This window comes from Neolamprologus brichardi, chromosome 12 (assembly GCF_056152115.1).
Source record: "Neolamprologus brichardi isolate AB-2024 chromosome 12, ASM5615211v1, whole genome shotgun sequence".
Classification (NCBI taxonomy): domain Eukaryota; kingdom Metazoa; phylum Chordata; class Actinopteri; order Cichliformes; family Cichlidae; genus Neolamprologus; species Neolamprologus brichardi.
This window is the reverse complement of record NC_142115.1, coordinates 28244405-28261464: the sequence shown is the minus strand read 5'-3', so window position 1 is coordinate 28261464 and position 17060 is coordinate 28244405. Positions and strand designations below refer to the sequence as shown.

Sequence of the window (17060 nt, the reverse complement as noted above, 5' to 3'; positions counted from 1 at the left end):
TATGGCCACCCAGGCTCCTGTGCTGTCAGCAGATCTGTCTGTGAGCTTAGCATAAAACACAAACGCAGCAGCGGTCCTCCGGGGACGCGGCCAAGGAAACGTACAGAGCCGTGCAGTTCGCTCCCTTTGTTATTTTGCTGAGCCGGATACATGACACTTGTCTGACCTGTCTGCCGACGAAGGACCGCTGGCACCACATACACCATTATCTGCTGGCTTTTAACCAAGTAAGATTAAATAATTGAGTTTTGTCAAGTACTTGAGAAATGCAAAGAACCAAACAATATTTCTGTGAAGAAGGAATTTATTTTTGCCTCTCTGCTTCTACATTTATCTCCTTACGATGCAGCCAGCATCGTAAATGTTAAAAACATCAGTGTGCTATCAAAAGGACTGCATTATTAAAACAGGTGAGGAACCCCCGAACCCCCTTACAGCCTGCCTATGAACACTACGCCCAAAAACTAAGGCCGAAAACCGGCATCCGGCATGGTTACAGTAAGTGTCCATCATCCTCCTCCCCTAAAATCAGCTTGCTGTGTAGGTAAGTAAAGCATGATCATTATCAGAGCAGGTAATCTTTGATCCTGATGTCGTCACACTGCAAGTGTTAAGAAACAAGTCCTCAAATAATCATCTGATATCATTTCCCAACAAAGACTGCAAAATTTGTAGCTTTATAATAACAAATACAATATATTTCTACACAATCAGTATATAAAGCTTTGAAGTAGCTATTAACAAAAATAACCAGAGATACATGATCAGAAGGCACAGCGACACAGTGGTGACAGTGAGGAGACTGTAAACATTTTGTCCTGTTTGTCCAAGAAGAAGTGTAGCAGGAAGGGCTCGAGTGTTTCCAGAAGGCAGTGTGTTGGCCACGACAGCACCGCTGCTGCTGACGCGGCAGCCACTCCAACAGTTCAAACCACAGTTTTAAGGCTAAAAACACTTAATGTAGGAAATCTCGCACCAGATGTTTAGGCAGCAGTGAATACAAGGTTATTTAATTCACCCACATACCAAACTGGTGCACCATCATTTTTATTGATTCTCAAGAAATCTAAAAGAATTTGAGTGTTTTTTTTAATGAATTAACCCAACTCCCAAGTACCCATCGTCTCTAAAACAAGGACATCCAGTGCCCAAGAAAATGTGGCCCAACATACACTGAAACCTGGATTTGGTTGAAATTTTGCTGTTACTGGACCATAATCTCCTTTAAAATCCCTCCCTGCTGGATAAGCAGCATCGGCAGCGTGTCTGTGTTTGTGTGTATGTGTGTGTTTGTGTGTGAGGAACTGGCTGTTGTTTGCCAAGATGCCGCAGGCTGGCCAAAGGGAGCGTTTGGCCATTTATCAGCGAGGTCTAAACCGACGGATCGAGGCGAACGATCCGTTACGCGTTGTCGTACTTCTGCAGAGCCTCTTCTAGCTTGCCCGTGATCTTTTGGAAGAAGGTGATCTGCTGCTGTAGGTAGTGCTGCATCTGCGCCTTGAAGTCTCGCACGCGGATCTGATGGAAATGCTGGATCTCAGCCAGCGTAGCGAAGGAGATGATGTTGCAGCGCTCGTTGATTCCTTCTGCCTGTGCCCGATCCATTTTTCCCTCCTCCACGTGCTTTTGGCTCTCTTTCACCTTTGTCAGCGCTCCTGTATGGGGGATTAAAAAGAGCAGGAATTTCATATTTCTTTTCTAATCAAACTAATACATATTTTTCTGTTTTCTAGTCCACGAAAAGCACGCACACCACTAAACCTGCAGTACAAAATTAACAAGTGGGGCATTAACTGACCTACTTGTGTTGTAGAACAAAATATGAAAGTGTCTAAATCACCTCAAAACCCACCGACTTCAACATAAGGAAACCAGAACTGCAAAATGCAAATTTCTGGCCACACTATATCCAACTTTGAATATTTACAGCCTGGAACAAGGAAGTAGTTTCAGTATTTATAGCAAATTTTCACCTTTGTGACATCAGCACTTGGGGTAATATTTTTTAAATAAATGTATTCAAGGTTAGCGGTGTGTCTGTTTTGAGTCACTGTGTGCCACACCTGGGCACATTTAACCGCAGGACTGGGAACTCCTGCAGCGTGATCCCTAGAAGTACCCAAGAAGGAAGTCCAGTGGTTCCCCTATGACGGTTACCTCAGTGAAAAAAATCACGGTTAAAGCACGTGACAGGACCATATGAATGACTTCATGTAAAATACAAGTGCAGACCAAAGGTGGAGTTGGGATGATTGTGCTTGGTGACTGTGCCTACAGAGTGTACACTCTAAAAAAAAAAACCACTCAAAGGAGTTGGTTATTCAGTTTCTCTGGTAGGCCCGTTTTATTTCAATCCTGTTGTTTGCTACACATATTTAGTGTCCCTTTTAATAGTAACAATAGAAAGGATGAATCACTGGGTGATGTCATGGTAGCGTCTATGGGTTTTTCACCAAGTTCCAAGTTGCTGTTGTCACTACCTGATATTGGCCACACCTGTAGCCTGGCTTTCTGTTGCTATATTTGGGCAGTTATGTATTCTTCAGCAATGGAAAAACAATAATTGCTAGTTGATGTAATATGCTGCTCAGTGAGCAAATATGTTGCTAGAAATAAAATGTAGCGAGAGCATGTATTTAAAACTTCACAGCAGGGAGGTCTGTTAAGTTAACTGGTGATAATGGTGGTCTATGTTAGCCCTGTGACAGGAGGGTTACCTAGCCAGGGTCCACCCCATCTGAATCGGATGAGATTCAGATGAAAAAAAAGAAATTAAATTTCAGTGTTAACCATAATTTTTTTTACCATTCTGAACTAATAAGAGTTCAACCGCTGTACAAATTGTTTATTTACACAAAACTCCAGAAAGTCCCAGATTTTTGTTAGCATACACTGTACATATAAGTCTTCCAGTCACGTTAAAAAAAAACCCATGCAGACACAACCAGACAAAACAAAACCACAAGCATGTTCCTTTTTTTTCTAACTCTGTTTTTTAGCACAACCCCCCTACCCCCCCACCCCACCCCCCCAAAAAACCTTAAGCTGACCAAAAATAGTGGGAACACTTATGAGCATGACAGGCTCTCTGTATCTATATTTAGGAGCACAACTCTAAAAATATCTATTAAGTCATTTCAAAGCCTCGAACCATTTAAGGGATTTTTCTGGCAGTTTCTCCCAACTACCAGGGCTATTTAGGATTAACAGTGCACTCATTTTAATAACTGTGTGACTTCAACTGTTGGATGTTTGCTGTGCATTTGTGGAAAGCGTGAAAAACTAAGATTGCACCTTTACTAAACTCCTAACGAAAACCCACTGCAACAAATCCACAGAATCATACTCATACTGAAAGTTGCACAAATGCCTGCTCGAGTTTGTCGCACATGCACAAAGAGCTACTTTCCATCATCGCTGTGGTGGGGTCTTGCGGCATTAGAGCACCAGAAATGATGGTTTACAGCCCTGCATTTCTGCATTTCACGCTTAACTGACACTTCCTTTACAAGAAAGTACTACCTTTTCAGTGCCACAAAACAAGCCTTCAGTCAAAAGAGACAAAACATAAGAAATTAGCCTCCGGCTTTCCAGACAGATGGTTCATTGAGAGCGGAAAGCAGAGTCACAACAACAGGAGCTCGTGGCTGATGACTTATCAAACTGCTGACCAGCTGAAAGGAATATATGTCATGAGAAATTAATGTTACGCTGCACGGCGCGAGAAAGTGGTGGGAAATGATGTTCTCTCTGAACTCACTACTTAAATATGGTCACATATCACAGCTGGTAGCAAAAAGGAAAGCCACAGACCATGGAGCCACTGGTGAGGATGCGAACATGAAAGTTATGTGTGCGTACATCATTTTTTGGTTCCTGGTTCTTAGAATTTGGCCCTAATGTTTCGGTTAGACTTTTAAACAGCATGAAATCAGCTTTACAGCTGAAATATGCTGTCAAAAATCCCTGAGTGTGGTTCAGGTCTCTGATTGTGAAGACTTGCTCGTTCCCTGTGTTTTCTATGGATTGTTGAGTGGACAAAATATGATGCTGTGTTTGGGATTTTTCAACATGTTCTGGCATTTGATGGAACAAACACTTAAAATTATTCACAAAGTAACTTAGCCCCGAATAGTTTGAAGTAATAATGTGCTCTAAACATGTGTTTCACTGGTCCTTGCTGAAACACTGGTTTGCCCCATGCTTTAAAACGTGGGAAACCAGTGTAAGACGTACTATATGTGGAAGTTACTGAGTGTTGACACTGAAGAGATGTAGCAAGAGCGGTGAAAAAGCGTGAACAGCATGGCCAATTATAATCCTGGCTTCAGAGCAGAGTCTGGAGGTGTGATTTGTGGCCTTAAGGCATGCAAAACTTCCTGTGTTGTTGTGTCATGGGAATTTTTTTTGTCGTTATATGAGCTGAGTCACCAGCACTCAGCAAGAACTCAGAGGCAGCCTACTTGTTTCCTGAAATGTGACACCACAAAGGGCATACTGACCTAAGTCACTACCTTTTTTGTTTCCATTAAGTTTCTTTTCTTAGACTCGAGTTGTAAGACCAAAGACCAAACTTGATCACACTGAGAAAAAAAATGTTGAAAATCCTCCCTCAAAAAAGACAACGCGTTGCCCTTCCCCCCACCAAAATCTGCTCAGTTTGCCTTCTGGCTATAGTTCCTTCAGCTGAAGTTTAACCCAGATCTTTGAGATTAGTGTGATGTACAGCGGACTGAATATGACAGAAAGAGAGGTGAAAGGGTATGGAGAAAAAAAAAAAAACAGATCAGGGAACCACAGATGTTGAAAGTATGGATGCTTGTTTCCACCACTGAAAAAAAAATGTTTGCAATCTATAGGTCAAAATTTCAGGTCATTATCTCAATTTTGAAACATTTTAAATAAGTAAACTGAAAATTTGACCGATGGACGGCATGATAGCGGAAACATGGTGTTTACCTGCACCTTAAAGGTCTCCGGCTTCCTTTGTTTTAAAGCCCACTAACGGATTAAGACAGAATAACTGTTACCGTGGAGACTGTAGAGTGTAATATAGAGTGTAATATGGAAAGCTACATGATTTTCACAGGTGCAAGTAAGTTTTGCAGACCTGTTGCACAAACAGAGCTGCTGATCACAGAGAGAAGCTTTGTTTCAGGTGTGGAAGATGCAACATTGCAAACTTCATAGGTCTTAAAACAACGTTGGTACGCTGGGTACATTTGGGCTTGATAAACTTTGACCCAATCATGCAACAAGTCTATAAATGTGACCGTATGCAGTTCAGGCTAATACTGCGTTAAAAATGATATGAAAATGTTATGCAGGTCCAACTTAATGGGGATCTATGCTTCAGTGCAAAACCCCTCTGAAATCCTACCCTGTAAACTCTGCCACCTACTTAGAAATGTCAGGTCAGATTGAGTGGATGCAGCTGGATGCAGGAGGGGAAAAAAACCCTGGAATTTCATTTCCTTCTCTGACTGGCATCCCATATAAAACACTGGGACATGACCATGAGGCAATCTGCATTTAATGTATCAGCACAAGCATGAATGCTGGCGGCGACGTGGGCCACTTCCTTAGGTTACATCGTAGGCTTTACGAAGCTTCCCCGCAGAAATAAAAATCAGGTCTTAGTGTGATTGCTCCACGACTCAGACAGAAAAGTCAGCAGGTGCTCAATCAGACATGAGGCTGGCATGCTGAAATGCCATCAGATTAATGGAAAGCTATGCATGTCTCAAGCAGTCTTGAGCAGTCTTCATGTGACTCATTATTATTGCTCTTAATCTGTCTTTTTATTGCCAGCACTCACACACTGGCTACTTATTTAAGTGCTATAAGTTACACCAGGTAAAATGAGTCAATCATTAAAAACCTAAGAATTTCTTTCAATGCATCAACATTTTTATGAAGCTTATTTGCTTCTTACAGTTGAATCTCAACCTTTCCTTGTTTAACTTTTTCTTCACAGCACTCGACCTGAGCTGTCTCTCTGATATACTCATATGTAATCCTGTCTATTCTAAACACGCCCAATGAAAACTTGACCACCTCCAGCTCGGCCTCCTGTCCTGCTTATCAGTGCTACCACCTCCAAACTATACACCATTTCCCTCTTGCTGCAATCCTTCTGTCATGCATCACCCCTAATACTCGTCTCCACCCACTCCACCCTGCACGCACACTCTTCTTCATTTGTCTCGTGCTTGGTCTGCTGCTCTGGTTAACCCCAATTTGTGGCTGTACATATAGTGTATTTATTGGAACAAAAATAGTGAGAAGGGTGATCTTTCTTTAGTTATTTCTTCAACACTCGGTTTAGTTCTAAACTCTAATATTCAAATTGTACGTGACGTCTTAGTTCTCATTAGTTCTTCTTACTTACTTCTCCTTATGGCTTCTTTACCTTCCAGTTTTAAAATCTACTCATTATATTTGAGCTGAAGCTTATTTTATATTTGCTAGATATATAAATACTAATAGATGCACAAACCCAACATCACAGATAGTGATGAACGTGGTTAGTCCTGATATTCGCTTGTGTAGAAGTCCTCCCCGCATGGAGGTGGCACCCAGCCCTCCTGGGCTCATTGCAGGAAGCCGTTTTAGGTCTTATATAATCACCAGTTACACAACACCAAGCTACAGCGAGCCTGTGACCTGCACAACCAGCTGCAATGCCCCTCTCATCACTCTGTCACCTCTGCCATCCGCTTGCACATTTAAATAGGCTTTAACAATATATCAGAACAGACTCGCAGAGTTTGCACAGGAGTGCACGCTGAAAGGCTGACTCAGCAGGAAAGCTTGACATCCTTGTAAATCGATGGTTTACTTTGCACGCCTGCCATTGTTTTATAACACCATGTGGTGATAAAAACTGATGAGAGCAGAGAAAATACTGATCTTAAGGATGTGCTGAACTGGTAAAATTAAGGAGGGAATAAAATGCATAAATAAAAAAAAAATGTGAATAAGGATAAGGAGGCAAAAGAAAAAGTATTAAGGGTTCAGCTTGACTTCTAGGTTCTCCCTTACTGAATTTGTGCTCTGCAAACAGTCTGTGGGATTTAAAATAGATAGATAGCATGCACCAGTAAACTTCCTCTTTACATCGAAATACAATGATGTGTTATCTATAGTACTACTACTCCTCCTTCATAAACATGATGAAAACTTGGTGACTGAGCATTATTACTGACTTATTACTGACTATATCACTGTGACTACACAGCTCAGAGCATAAAGTTGTGCTCTTTTGTGTTTTCCTTAAAGAAGCACCAATTACAAGATCACTTTTTTTCACACCAAGCTTTATCTGAACAGGAACTTTCAGCAGCAGAAGCGTCTTCTGTTTAAATTTGGCTAATGCAGAAGGTCAGCACACAAGAAAAAAAGAAGATGTGCTTTCACTTCTACATACTGGTGGCAGCTAAACCAAATTTAGACTGAAACATAAGCAGTCAAAAGTTGGGTTTTTTTCTTTGTTAATATTAATATTCATGTTTCCTCTCTTTTGATGTTATTTAAACCGATCAAAAGCATTTAAATTGTTCTGTCTTTGCTTAAAAAACAGCTGCAGATTCTTTGATAATCAACACAAATTGTACTCACCGCTAATCCTGCATGGTAAGACCCTAAACAATAAACTTTCTAACAATAAACTTTCTGACAATAAACGTTCTCTTCTCTCAAGAGGTTTAAGTTATTAGAAACAACACAATACTTAGGGCGTCAATATTAGATTACAGTAAAGCTAAACAGCTTTGGAAAGCAAAGCCATATATGATGTCAATAGTGTGAGCTAGCACTATTGCGGCCAGGCTGCACTCTAACAGCTAATCTGGTCCCTGCGGAGGTGGAGATCAATAGGGTGATGGTCAATGTCCCTCTGTGGGAAAGCTCACATTTCACAAGTCACTTGCATTCAAACCTGTCTGGAGTCTCTGGCCACAGTGAGACAGGAACAGGAGGCTAAAAATGGAATGCAGGTATTGATAAAGTCTGACAAGCAGCTGCTTTGGTATGTTTTGTTTTGAGATAGAAACCATCATATCAGTGCTGGAGATAAGCTTCCAAAAAGGGAGTCAAGACACTGTGATTTGTCTCTCTGTGTGCGATTTAAAGTTTACATGTCATTATTTCCCTAAGCTGTTATCATGTGGATGCTCATAAATATGTCTAAAATTTCAAATAATGGGGTTAGCGTATGTTCAAATAATCCCTGTGTGGCATAAGCTCAGGCTTCACCGTGTTCTAGACACTCTATTTCAGAGTTCACTTCAGCCTCTTATATGCTATAACTTTGCCTTTCTCCATGGCTGGCTGATGGACCAATAACACTGCAGACTGTTTGCACCATATACTTTATATACTGCCTCCATCTGACAGCAGAACTCTCTGCAGGTAGGCAGGCCATCCCCACACTGCCAACAGACTGTGAACATGCTACACCTGCTGAACCATAAATTCTGCTTAATATGGATATACCAGGCATAAAACGTCTGCGAGCACAGAGGTGTTTTAACCTTCCGTTTACAAGATCCAGCCAATCACAAGAAAGCAGGCTTTAAAGGAAGTAGAAAGGAGATCAAATGCGTTGCTTCAGACAGAGGACGAAGAGAAAGGGCTGGACAAAATAATTATTTTGAACATGTGAAGCTACTCTCGTGGAGTCTACACATAAAAATGCAAACAGGAAATGAACATGATATAGATCCTCTTTTAACTTTTTGTCTTTCAATCCCAGCCGATTTCACTTGTGCACCACTTCTCCAGAAACGTGCAGTTTGGCTTCTGACAACAAAGGATGTGGTCAGTCCTCTTTTCAGGTGTGGAGAGAGGCAAATGGGAAAGAAGAATCACACTTCCTCTACATGTGGTGACGGTGGTTGTAAACCGAGCAATAGATGGAAATGAATGAAAATTCATTCATCATTAAAATTATTAAAGAGTATTACTAATGAGTATGTATGTGGCTGGTGTACCTTTACGTTCCCAGCCCCACAGCTGTGTCTTCAAACAGTGATATGACAGTGAAACCTAAGCCCTCAGTTTTTATACCATATATATATAAAAACTATGGTCTATCTCTCTCTATACATATATAGATAGATATATAGATAGATATAGATATATATATATACACACGTGTGTGTATATATATATCTATATCTATATCTATACATATATATAGATATAGATATATATATACACACGTGTGTGTGTGTGTGTCTATAGATAGATAAATAGATTTTTAACTTTTTAATTTTAGTGTTTTGCTACAGCAGTAGCAGTTTTCAAATGATGGAAAATTATAAAAGATACTACAGTGAGTAGACATCATAAATATACACTGGAGGCTGAATATGATGATACCTGCATGAATACTTTTGCAGTAGATATTTGCATTTAATGCTCCTCAGGCAGTCTGAGTGACAGGCTTCAATTCAGGTGTCATAAACAAGCACACGTTTGGAAATACTGGATGCACAGTAAGCACGTCAACTGTTCTTCTACGTAGGATTATAAATGTTTACAGCCTCTAATAGGTATGATAAGCTGGAACAGACTTGTAATTTTGTTTGAAATTGATTATTGGCTAAAAGAATGATTACAAGGAAATGAAAGCTCATATGGAACCCAAAAAACTGGCTCAACTGGACTCAGAATAAAGGAACAAGATGAGATCAAAGCAATTTTAGATTCAATATGCTCTTCCTTTAATCTCCTGCATATCGCGTCTTTTCCTTCAGCTTTATTTTTCGTCTACCGCTGTGTGTTTGCACTACTCCTTGATCTTTTCTCAACATTGTGCCTGCAGCAAGGTCTTCCAAATATCTTATCTGTGGAATTGGGCTGGGCTTATCACACCAGACTGTGTGAATGGCTGTTGCCTTATTTGGAGCTGTATGTGGCCTACGTGGTGATCTTGATTTGAAGTGACGGGGATGTTTGTGACCCACTGCAGCCACTACAAAGTCTGTCCTGTTTCCTCACTCTCTGTCATCAACTGTGGAGTGAAAGGACCCAGTGGTTTGGGGGCAGTGGCACTGGCAAAATGCCATTTTTAGCATCTTTTGTAAAATTGTATGTCTTATCAATGAAGCACAAGTAAGATGTTCTTAGTGGGATTGTGCACAAAAATGAGAAGGATTAGCCTGTGAGAGCATACTAGCCCGTGTCCTCTGTCATGTCCCACATTGCACTGTTTGAGGCAGGACTTTCAGTTTGTAACTACAAAGGCGGAAAGCAGTCTGTCAGGTATGACCTACAGACCAAAGGTGTGGTTTGCTTTTTGTCTTTCTCTTGCATTAACTGTACCGCATATATGGCAGCGGTTGTGAGAGCAGTTCCACAGTTCCTTTTGTATAACAGTGTATCCTCTCATGAGTGACATTTTGCCACACAATGAACAATTGCTGGGCCAGGGTACTGTAGGAGGATGGCCTAGATTAGTCTAACAATTTACTTAATCTGTGCAAAGACTGACGAGGCTTCACCGTGGAAGGACATTCTCTCCGTCCACTAACACGTGATGCTTCACCAGCAAACTCAAACATAGGCCGAAGGGTTCCACCCAATCATTTCAACAGGTGGGACAAACAGAGGCAGCAGCATGTAAGCCAATTTCCAAATGCAAACAACGGCTATTTGTTTGGCAAAGTGCAATAGCCTGTGTAGTAACCTGACTGCAGTTTAACAACAGCAAATATGCCTCAGACAAAATTACCCTGTTTATCTTGTCACACCAAGAAAAGATGCTTATTTCTCTACTTTGAAACCTCAGAAAAACTTGTGGTTGAAACTGAAGTCTTAATGATCCCACAGCTGCCATATTGCTTTACTTTAAGTGTATATGTGGGTCACTGGGATTACGAAACATTTTATCTGATAGTTTTCTGCCTTTGTAGTTCAGTTTGGTCTTTATGCTTACTGTGTAAAATTCATTTGTAATCATCATAAATTCCCCACTGACGTCTCAAGGATCCAAAGACGTAAAGCAAAATAGCTGAGGCGCCTCAGAGGGCACAAATCTAGTAAAAGTGTATGACTGTGGTTACCTTTCTGAACATGGATGATGTCTGGGTAGTTTGCCAGATGTCCTTGGTAAAGAGCTAACAAATCCATGATTGGGTCGAGATCCTTGTTGGGCTGCTCGGCGAAATATTCTCCGATGGTTTCAAATGTGTCCCCAGTGAAGGAGATTGCCTGGTTGAGTCCTGCAGAATACACCTGCTGGTCGATTTCGAAGGCTTGACTGAGGACCTTAAATGACATCCCTACTTTTTGATACTCCTTCTTGAAGCCACTGATCTGCTTTCGGGCAAACTCACTGACGGTGGCATTGAGCTGCAAGGTGCTGTCGTCCATTCTTTTAGTAAAAGTCTTGAATCCATCTATTTTGCTCTCCACCTCCTGGAAGTCTAACGGAACCGGCGGGGGGCTGATGGTGAGGAAAAAGTTGGCTCCGACCATCTCGTCCTTCTCTGCCTTCCTCTTCCCCTGCTTCCAGGCCTTCTCGTCTGCGCTGTTGCACGTGAGGAAGTGCTGGAAAACATCACACCTGGCCAGGACAGGATGACTGGTCATGTGGTTCATCCACCATATGAGGCCTTTCCTCCTCTTGGAGATAAAATCCTCTTCAAAGCGCCCCGTGGCCTGCTTCTCTGGAATGTGTGGCACCGAGATTACGGGAAACTTCTCCACTAGCCGAGCATACAGCCAGTCAAAGTGCTTATACCTCCTGTTCACCGGGTTCTGTGTGTGGGTGGGTGTCAGCTTATAGGAAATGTAGCTTTTCATGCCCTTGAACTTGGTCTGTTTAGTGGGGTCATCAATCGCACAGTTGAATGGGTAAGGGTTCTCTTGCCACTCTGGACCATAATTACCCATCACCACGCAGATTTTATCCCCATCCTTCACAAAGCCGGATGCCTCTCCGAGCACAAACGCCTCTCCCCCTGACTTCACAAAGGTCGAAAACCTGTTCAGGTTCCTGCTCACTGTAGCAGAGCTCTTGGCTTGCTGAGCATGACCTCGTGGCGCTGATGATGTTGTCACTCTGTAAGTGGACGGTCCATTGCCTTCATAGTCATGGTACCGTCCTCCTACAGTACCTGGCTCATCTGCCACAGTAGAGCTGTCATCCCAGTCATCATCCCAGTCATCATCGCTGCCTTGGCTGGGCTGCTGGTAGCCGTGCTGCTGCTGCTGCTGTAGCGGCTGTGAGAAAGCGGGGAAAACAGGAGGAGACGGTTTAGAAAAGTTCTCAACTTTAGGTTTAGAAGAGCCGTCAAAACCTCCGGATGGGATGTTGGCGTATCTAAAGTCCGGGTTAGCGTCCCCAGATGTGTTGCAGCTGTTGTTGTTGACAGTGGTGCAGGCGGCATCGTTCCGCAGGATCTCCACGTACGAAGCGGGGAACAGTCCCCTTTCCCCTTTGCTGTTCACCCCTTCGAACCAGCCCTCGATGTCCTTTTCGCTGTACACAGTCAGGATCTCATTCTCCTTCACCGACACCTCTCCGGGGTTTTCAGAGTTGAAGTCGTACAGCGCTCTGGCTCTGAGCGCCATGATTCACCACAGCTGGAAGGAGAGCAGGACAGCGGGCTCACTTACGGCTGGCTGGCCGGGACAGAGGAAGGCACAGCGGGCAGCCGGGCTAGCTCGGTCAGCCCAACAGTAACTACTCTCAAAACTCCGAGAACAAACTTCTACAACAGCGTCTTCAAGCAGATGCTCTCAGCGCGGTCCTCCGTGTTGGGGGAAAAAAAGCACTGGGGTGTTTGTAATCCTGCAGCGTGCAAACCTGGATTAGTGTTTTTTTCTTTCCTCTCTACAACAACACTAATCTGAGCTCCAGCAGTCACCCTCCGATCCCTCTCGTACGCTTCTGCCTTCACAAGCTGCGCAGCAACCGCACGTCAACCAGGCTGAATAATCGAGGGTGGAGCAACAGCACGCCGCGATCCGCCCAGACGACACAAATCAACCTGCCGTGAGCGCTGCGAGTTTCTCTAGACTCGATGACTGATTGATTCCAATCGGAAACAGACCGATGCGCCTGCGGGGAGCAACGGCAGAGACATAGCAGCTGATAAGATGAAGCCTCAGCACATGATTTAAGGCTTAAAGTATGTGCTGAGGTCACAGTCAGGAGTTTAACATATTGTGTTAGTGAATAAGAGGCGTTGCATACAGTTATAACGCTCTATATGCAGTCTACAAATTCCAGAAAAGTAATGACTATTATAGGCATCAAATCCCAGAGCTTTTTCACTGCATAATTACTTCAAATTAAGATGATACATAATGATTAACCTGTGAAAACTGTAACCAGGTACATTGTTTAGGTTTTTTTTAAAGAGAGGCCTGACTGTTGATGATGTTAACTCTAGTTAATAATTAACAGTGCAGCGCAAGGGCACGAAGAAGAAAGGGGTCATTCTCCTGCATCAATTTACATTTCATAAGTACTTTGATCCATTTCTGTACATGAAAATACAGCAGGAGTCTTAGTTCTTCATGTTTTTATGGCATTCAGCTTAAGCTTAAGCTGTATCTTATTGTCAGTGATTATAAATACAAAGTGTTCCCAGCAAAACAAAAAACAGCAAAAGTTTTACTTATTTCTCAAAATATTGAGGAATTAACTTCACTGTCCTTAATAGTAGCTATAATCGAGAACAAACCAAGGAGTCATTGAATTTTCCAATGCTTAAAATTTTACCGTCTTATGAAAGCAAATGGCAAATATTTGCACACAACACGACCCGCTAGTCTGAGATAAGACCGCAAATGATGTTCGGATATCAGGAGTCAGGCTCGGATTTCGGTGGTTTCTCAGTCAAAAGTAATGCCAGCAAAATACTGATATCATCCTGACTTTGTTCGCATTCTAAACACTCATACGTTCAGTTAAAAGATCAATGGGGAAATTACTTCTGTGTATTTTAAGTCAGTTTAATGTCCAACTTATAAGTTAATAAACTACAAAAAATACAATAAGTCTTTGGATAATTTAACCGAGACATAAATGGTAAAATTCCCTCTGTTTTCTCCACTGATAACCTTGCATGCCTCAACATAGCCACCTATAAAGGACACATAGACAATAAAGTGTGGGAGAAACTACACGGGATTCCATTATCAATTATTCTGATGATTAATAACGCGATTATCGAACTTATATTCCTAGTATCAGAAAATTGTTACATGCGGTCGCTCCACCTTCCATCCCAAGTACTGTTTATCGATTCTAAATTGAATAAAAGCTGAAAAGCTTTGTTTAAATGGTGTTACATATAGCAGGTAAGCATTTCCTTGGGAAAGAGGTGCACTGCACAAGGACGTCCATAAATTCATTTTGCCTGGTAGACACTGCCCCCATGTGGCACTTTTTTGTTTTGTCTCTCAGTGAAAGTGTGTGAATTCTTTACATTACCCAAAGTGCTATTGGTACAAATAATATAAATGAAAACGATTAAACAGCGGGCGGGGGGGGGGGGGGGGGGGGGGGGGGTTCACTCAACATGAAATTAAAAGAATCTATTTTAGTGAATGGCCTTATAATAAAACAAATGACATTTTTTAGTTCAAAGTACGGTAAGTTAATCATACGTGCGGGTTTATGTGGGACTACACAGCATTTTTATCCCTTGTTCTCCTGTCCCACATTTTGACTCGTTGTCTCATATTTGGACTGACTCTGCAGGACACTTTTCTGAAGTCTGACTATTACCCAAGGCGTGTGAAGAAAGCAGGGACAGCCTTTTTAAATTACATTCAAGTGAAGGATAGCATATCTGATGTTATATCCATCAAAACAGTCACCCAATCCACAAGCTTTGCAGATGCTGATGAATATAATGGCATTTACCAGAAAGAAAATAAAATGCCAGCATTTACTTTTTCACCTTTTCACTGAAAACACGACATCCATATGAAGCGAATCAGCGTTTGGTTCATCTGGCACAGAGTTTTCTTCTCTTTTTCTAGAATGTTTTCAAAATTTTGAGAAAAGAGATGGATGGTTATGAAAATATGGTGTGAAGTGACAGTACGTGTCTGTCATAAGCAGTGTTGGTCAAGTTACTTGAAAAAAGTAATCAGTAATTAATTACTGATTACTTCCCCAAAAAAGTAATCCCGTTACTTTACTGATTACTTATTTTCAAAAGTAATTAATTACTTAGTTACTTAGTTACTTTTTAAAAACATGATTTACAACCTGAATAGGTGATAAAGCGATAGCTCTTTCAGCCCAATTCTACTTTTTCTACATAATCCATCATACAAAATGTAATCAAATGGAAAAGTCTCTTTTTAAAACTTGTTTTGTTAGTTTTAATCTTTTAACTTTATGCATGAAGCAAAATTTTAATTATATGCACCATTCTCTGACTGGAAGAAATTAGTTTAACATTTAAACCTATTTTCTGCACATTCCAGCACATAAAATATATATATATATCTATATATATATATATATATATATATATATATATATATATATATATATATTTGTGTGTGTTTACACTCACTCTTTCAGATGCAAGGAAAATACAGCAGAAAATAAATAAAGTCAAAGACTAGCGGTCCTGTTGCTCTATTTTCACCTGTAAAGCAGGAGTAGAGTAGGCGGAGGTTTATCCTGGTGCAGGTGTGCCGCAGCGGTCAGTGGAAGGATACCGCAGTTTCTCTGTGAGTTTCTCATTACGTCGTAGCTACTCGGTGTTTGCTTGGAAGTTTAGGGGTTTTTTTTTCGCTGTAAAAAGAAGTTTTCTTCCCACGCACAGCGGACACTAATGTTTTTGTCACTTTTTATGGAATCAAACTCAAAATAAGGTCAGTACTTCCACGCTTTAAACGCTGCACGCTCATACTCTCTCCCGCACTCGATATATTATCCATTGTTGATCTGCACACAGCTGTTGTCACTAACATCGCACTCGCTGTCATGAGACATTCTCGCAAGAAAATCACGGTTTTAGTAACGCAGTAACGCAGAGTTCCAACGGGAAAGTAACGGTAATCTAATTACGGTTTTTGCAATAGTAATCCCTTACTTTACTCGTTACTTGAAAAAAGTAATCGGATTACAGTAACGCGTTACAAGTAACGCGTTACTTCTTCCCACTTTTCCACAACTTACAGACTTACAAGTAACGCGTTACTGCCCATCTCTGGTCATAAGTGGCTAAATATCACTAAAATTGACACATAAGCCTCACAAAAGGTATGAAAATCTGATAACCTGCACAGTTTGTTGTATTTTTATTTTAAAATGAGAACTCAAAACTCGGACTTGTCCCATATTGTCTTTCAAAAGCAGTGCTTGTTCCACATTTAGATTTTTGATCACTCTGAGCTCAGGTAGTAGAGTAAGTCTGCTTTGAGCCATGTAAGGTTTGTGATTCTGGGTTTCTCTCCTGGATGTGGATATGGATAGGTGTCCTTGAAGGTCCTGATGCTCTTTACTTCTGGTGCTGTGTTATCTCAACCACTATATACCTACAGGCCACCAGGGGTCTCTCCACTGACATTTGAGTGAGCCAAATTCCAGAAAAAAAGAACATTACTAGACACGTATACGTTTACACATGTTTGACATTCTCTGTAGATGAGATCAAAAGCAATGTTATCCTTTGGACTCTTCTTCCCACTTTTCCACAACTTACAGACTTGTCCACGGGACATCCATTTCACCTTACTTTACTGACTTCAGGGAGGTTTCCTTAATAGCACATCACATTAAATATTGAAGAAGAATGTGATCTCCAGAGATATAAATAACTTCAGTATTCAGCTTCCATCACATAAGCAGACTTTTTACATTGATATAACATAACTGCATTGCGTGAGCTCTAATCGTGCTTTGCTCTAGATAGTTCTTACTACTTTTATCCCGCTAATTTGAAGTTTTGCCCACGGATAGTTTTCTTTGCAGTCTTTTTGGGGAAGGTGAAGAGATGAAACCATATTTGCATAGGGTGCCATAGTAGTAGCTAGCAATACTCTGAGGCTTGATCTTAAGTTCGATTTCCTTTGCG

The 17060-nt window shown here is 41.3% G+C and overlaps 1 protein-coding gene across 1 annotated transcript; it reads right to left on the bottom strand.

The window, feature by feature from the left end:
• Nucleotides 1-253: 253 nt before the first annotated feature.
• snx18a (sorting nexin 18a) lies at nt 254-12898 on the bottom strand. The gene is made up of 2 exons (XM_006789988.3): nt 11070-12898; nt 254-1655 (listed from the first exon to the last, which is right to left on the bottom strand). Exons 1-2 carry the CDS (start codon nt 12580-12582, stop codon nt 1402-1404), a joined length of 1767 nt encoding a protein of 588 aa, XP_006790051.1. The 5' UTR covers nt 12583-12898; the 3' UTR covers nt 254-1401.
• Nucleotides 12899-17060: the final 4162 nt, after the last annotated feature.

What these genes read in the sequence shown, in the direction of transcription:
- snx18a (XM_006789988.3), bottom strand. Translation starts at nt 12,582, where the DNA reads ATGGCGCTCAGAGCCAGAGCGCTGTACGACTTCAACTCTGAAAACCCC. An exon ending in CATCATCCATGTTCAGAAAG is followed by an intron (nt 1,656 to 11,069) that starts GTAACCACAGTC and finishes TCCCCCATACAG; the next exon opens with GAGCGCTGACAAAGGTGAAA.